This window comes from Engraulis encrasicolus, chromosome 19 (assembly GCF_034702125.1).
Source record: "Engraulis encrasicolus isolate BLACKSEA-1 chromosome 19, IST_EnEncr_1.0, whole genome shotgun sequence".
Classification (NCBI taxonomy): Eukaryota; Metazoa; Chordata; class Actinopteri; order Clupeiformes; family Engraulidae; genus Engraulis; species Engraulis encrasicolus.
This window is the reverse complement of record NC_085875.1, coordinates 41,473,751-41,478,901: the sequence shown is the minus strand read 5'-3', so window position 1 is coordinate 41,478,901 and position 5,151 is coordinate 41,473,751. Positions and strand designations below refer to the sequence as shown.

General features: G+C 46.3%; 1 protein-coding gene across 1 annotated transcript; it reads left to right on the top strand.

The window, feature by feature from the left end:
• The first annotated feature begins 511 nt into the window (after window positions 1-511).
• Window positions 512-3,813, top strand: prlh2r (prolactin releasing hormone 2 receptor). Its single transcript, XM_063223913.1, has 3 exons — window positions 512-1,336; window positions 2,341-2,412; window positions 3,072-3,813. The coding sequence occupies exons 1-3, from the start codon at window positions 512-514 to the stop codon at window positions 3,321-3,323; spliced, it is 1,149 nt and encodes a 382-aa protein (XP_063079983.1). The 3' UTR covers window positions 3,324-3,813.
• The last annotated feature ends 1,338 nt before the right edge of the window (window positions 3,814-5,151 follow it).

Here is a 5,151-nt window from a genome sequence, read left to right as displayed (position 1 = left end):
TTTTATAGTCAATTTCCTCACTGCTAAATAAAGAAAATTATTTTTTATTTTTCAAAGGGAAGTACAGTATTGTCTTTGCTGTAAATACATCCATGTTCAAACACAGTGGCGGAACAGTTGCACACAGGGCCCCACAACAAAACACTAATGGTAATAGGGCAGCCCTTACGGCTTGCCAAGGTCATAATAGGGCCCCTACCACCAATATGAGAGGGCGCTGGGCCCACGGGCACGAGCCCCACTCTCCTGTACTCTATTATTCCACCCCTGTTCAGTTTAGTTGCATCAAGTAGTTGCATTGTCTAATGGAGTTTTGCCTTTTATACTGAATATATTCTGATGATGTGTCCTCAGGTGAAAGACTCCTCTGTCTAAAATGGCAGTGACTTGTGCCATGCAATGGCATGTTTTCCATGTATTCCGAATAGCCATGCAGGTCTCTGAAGTTGTATCAAAGACTCATTTCCTGAATATTTCTGATGCTGTTCTGTTGTCAGGTACACACAAAAAGATGGCGACGGCTCTCTATGTCCTCAACGTGTCTGATGACAACAGCTCCGCGTGGAACCTATCCAGCTCCTCCTTCAGCGGCCTGGACAGGGTGTTTGAGCTGCGGCCCCTCTTCATCCCTCTGTACGCCATGGTGGTCCTGGTGGCGTGCTCGGGCAACCTTCTCCTGCTGCTCCTCATCGGCCTCAACAAGAAGCTCCACAGCACCACCAACTTCCTGATCTGCAACCTGGCGCTGGTGGACCTGGTCATGTGTATCTTCTGCGTGCCCATGACCGTCTCGTACGCCTTCGACCGGCGCGGCTGGCTGTTCGGGCCCTTCACCTGCCACTTTGTCACACTCATGCAGTCGGCCACGGTGTTTGCCGCCGTGCTCTCGCTCACGGCCATCGCGGTGGACCGCTACGTCGTGGTGGCGTACCCCATCCGGCGGCGAGCTGGGCGACACTTCTGCGGAGGCCTGGTGGTGACCATCTGGCTGTGCGCCCTCGCCATGTCCACCCCGACGGCATTGCACACGGGCTACCTGGACCTGAGCGCCACCGGACACCACATGATCGTGTGCGAGGAGTTCTGGTACGGCGAGGAGAGGGGACGCCTGGTCTACTCCTGCTTCTTCCTGTTGCTGTCCTACTTTGTGCCCCTGAGTGCCGTCAGCGTGTCCTATTGCGCCATCTCTTGCCACCTGCGGAACCGCCACCTGTCGGGCCTGATGGCAGCGCTGCCGTCCTCCTACCCGGAGAAGTGGGGGCGCAAGCGGAGGAAGACCTTCCGCCTCCTGCTGGTCTCCGTGCTCTGCTTCGCCTTCTCCTGGCTGCCCTTGCAGGTATTAAGATCGGAGATGGCCACTGTGTGTGGACTTCTACTCTTTACATTGTCAGATACGCTGTTGTCCTACACCTGGCCTCAGTGAGGTGGGATGTGTATACTCTTACTCTTATGAAGAAACCTGGGGAGTATTCCAAGAACCAGGCTCAGTAATGAACCAGGTTAACAGTAACCTTGCGGTAGTGGTAAATCATGTAAGAGAAGAGCCTGGCGTCCTCATTTTCATAACTAAATAACATCCGTGGGCTATCTATTAGCAGGTTTATCACTTAACCATGTTTTTTGGAATACCACTCTGGCAGGTAATAATGTAATAACAATGATAATAACAACTGCATTTATATAGCACAATTTCACTCAGACTGACAGGTCAATTTCATTTTACAGGTAGGATCAAAACGTTGTACTATGTCATAAATACGTAGATGCATGTGGATAGGACAGCTTGTGGAATTGTGTCTACATTATTGATTTGTACCCTTGGTTATATTATCCAACACACCCACTAGAGTACCACTGTGTAAAAGAACTATATCATGAACACATACAGTCAACAACATACAGTCCTGAAACTCAGTGCTTATATAGATAGATTGTCCATTCGGAAAATTGTTCTGTGCCATTTTCTGTGCATCTGATACAGTTTCAAAGACATACAAAAGACAAAAACACCATAGATAAACACAACACCCACCCTCCCTCTAGGACAAAAAGACAGGTTGACAATAGGACAAAACAACCCAACTTAAATACCGTGCAATGCTAAAGTGCAGTTATTCAGTACCAAAGTGCAATGTGCTATTCAGTCTTACAGTTGTCTTGTTTAACATGTGTATGCTAGCGGGTATGAATGATCTGCGGGCTCTGTTTGTCTGAAATTAAGTTCTGCAACTCAGTACTTTACCAGTTTGACAGGAACACAGGGTTGGCATGAAACCCCAAGAAGCAACAGTGATGAGGTGGAAATTCCTTTTCATAAGTTTTGCTTGTTTTTGGATCTAGGTGGTGAACCTCATCCGAGACCTGGACAGTGACTTCGCCATCCTGGGGAAAGACCACGTCAACATCATCCAGGTATTAGTATTATCCAGGATTTAATCTACTGTACATGGACAGGCAGCTTGTTAGGAGGACACTTTTGCACCCTATTGAATTTCCTATTATTTATTAGGCCTACTCTTTTAAGTTAGGTTTTTAAGTTAGGGTTTGTAGTTATGCAGGTGTGTGCAGTGTGTTTGATCTGCCCAGTGTCTGTATGTACGCTGATGTGTGCAATATGTCTAGTGGTGTATATTATGTACAGGCTGCTAGACACCTCAAATTCCTTTTGGATCAAAGAAATAGCTCTACATCAGAGGTGTATATGGTAGAAGTAGAAGTGCTCTTACTCATGTAATTACAACTCTACTGTAGTACATCTTACATAGTTTACAGTTATTCCACTGTACCTAATGAGGTAGATACACAGTATTAAAAAATCGCAGTGTTGATTGAACACTTGGAGTCTCTATTTGGATTTAACATCTTCTAGAGTAGTTTTTCACAACGGGGGCAATGGTGAGGTCCAGGGGGCGTTTAAAAGGTTCGCCACTCTTCTGGTCCCTATAGAATCGTACAATCTCTGCTACAAGGCTTGAATTAACACCAAATTTCTACTGTCCACACTTTAAGGGCACTTCTACATTTTCCTATATCCACCTCCCACTCCACTGCTACTCCTGTTCCCTCTGCAGGTGTCGTGCCACCTGTTCGCCATGTGCTCGGCCTGCTACAACCCCTTCATCTACGCCTCGCTCCACGACAAGTTCCTGACCTACCTGTGCCACCGCGTGCTGGCCAGACGGAGGCTGGAGAGGGCCAGGAGCAGGAGCCTCAACACCTCCTCCAACCGCCTCACGCGCCTCCACACCTCCTCCACCCTCACCGACATCCAGGCCATCAGTGCCAAGGTCAGCACCCGCGAGGAGCTGACGGCGCTGCGATGATGAACCAGCATCTCTCTCGTCTCGTCTCGTCTCGTGGGATCCTTGCTGTCACCTCGCTTGCAATCACTGCTGCCGCGCTGGTCGCTCCCGCAGATCCTTGCAATCACACTACACTTCAGCTCGCAGATCCTTACAATCACAGAAACCCTCTAATGGCCTGGTGGGGACCAAGCTGTTGCCTTTGCGTTTTGTGGTGACTTGCTCTGCCCCAGCTTGGAACATTGTGGATTTGTGGCTCGTTTCATTGCCGCTTCAGCACAAAAAAATAATGTCAGACTATGATGAGTTTAGGAATAGGCTGTGAAACTTGGGTCTCACTCTTAACCTTAAAAGAATGTATTGGTATATAGATCGTAGAACAGATGCCAAATGTTTGTGTGTGTGTGCTGTGCGGACGTGTCTGCCTACCTGCCAGGCTGCCTGCATATGTGCATCTGTGTGTGCACACATGGGTGAATGAAGGCAAGGCAATTTTATTTCTAAAGCGCATTTCATACACAGAGTAATTCAATGTGCTGTACAGTGACATGAATAGGCCAAATGAAAATGGAATGTATTATTGTATGGGTTGTTTGTATGTACCATACTCGTGAATCTATCATATCATTCAATTATTTCTACACATAATAGACCTACAGTTTAATTAATAGCAATTCTCGATAAGGCACTTCACCTCCAACGACATTTAATTTGTGGTGCCCCAGCTGTGAAATCAACCAGAGCAGACGTTCAGCAGCTTTCAAAACAGAAGTGTCTTCTTCATCACCACCTGACGCTAATCTGAAAGCATGACGACGGGTGGTCAGTTGCTTCTTAATCCCTTTGTAATTTCATGGTTCTTGATGAGGCGGGTGTAATGCCACACGTGTTGCCTGCCTATACTGTGAGCAGAGCAGAATTAAGATGGCCTGGGGCCCCTAGGCTATAGGTTGCGTTGAGGCCCCCTGGAAGGCAAATTTTGCAAAAAAATTACAGACAGTGTCATAATTACAAGCTTGGAATTAAGGATAACATGTCTGCCAATTGGGGAGAGTATTAACAAGATTTAAAAAATAATTTTTAATCTTGCCAATCACATCTTGCCATAATTTAAAATGTTTAATTAAAAATGTTTACTACCAATCAGGGCCCCCCTGGCAGGTGGGGGCACCTAGGCTTCAGCCATATCTAGCCTGTGCTTTAATCCGGCCCTGACTGGGAAATACACCTGTCAGGCTGTGGCATCAGTATCGTCTTGTGCTGTCTTGTGCTGACATTTGATGGAGATCGTACTGTACAAGTGTATATATTTCATATTGGCTACAATGTGTTTAAATGTTGTATTCATTCAGAGAGAAATAGCTTAGTAACCTGTGAAATTCACTTGACATTTCTTTGCTATGTCCTATGTCCTTGGATTGCTTTTCCCTATGCTCTCTTCAGTAACACCTGTTGCCACGCTTACGCCTACTGCTGTCTCTGTCAACCCTTGACAGACCATTGACTGCCAAAGCACGTCCTTGTAACTGATAAAGACTGAGCTATGGATTTTATTTGCTCGTGAAAAGCTCATCCACTAGAAGAAACGGCTCAAAGGTTTTTTGTGGCAGATGGGATAAATGGGTAAACCAACGAGGTATACTGTAAATAAGTGTCTTTGAAGTGGAATCATGGCCGCCCTGTACTCTAGATGTGGTTATATCCTGCACTGCAACCTTTTCATCAACGTACTATATGTTGGTGTGTGGATCAAAACAATAAATAGGCTACAGCCACTGACTACTACTTTACATACATATACGTATTACACACACCAAAAGGTTAATACAGTGGCTAACAGAGTCCTTGT

What these genes read in the sequence shown, in the direction of transcription:
- prlh2r (XM_063223913.1), top strand. Translation starts at nt 512, where the DNA reads ATGGCGACGGCTCTCTATGTCCTCAACGTGTCTGATGACAACAGCTCC. An exon ending in TCTCCTGGCTGCCCTTGCAG is followed by an intron (nt 1,337 to 2,340) that starts GTATTAAGATCG and finishes TTTTGGATCTAG; the next exon opens with GTGGTGAACCTCATCCGAGA. An exon ending in ACCACGTCAACATCATCCAG is followed by an intron (nt 2,413 to 3,071) that starts GTATTAGTATTA and finishes TTCCCTCTGCAG; the next exon opens with GTGTCGTGCCACCTGTTCGC.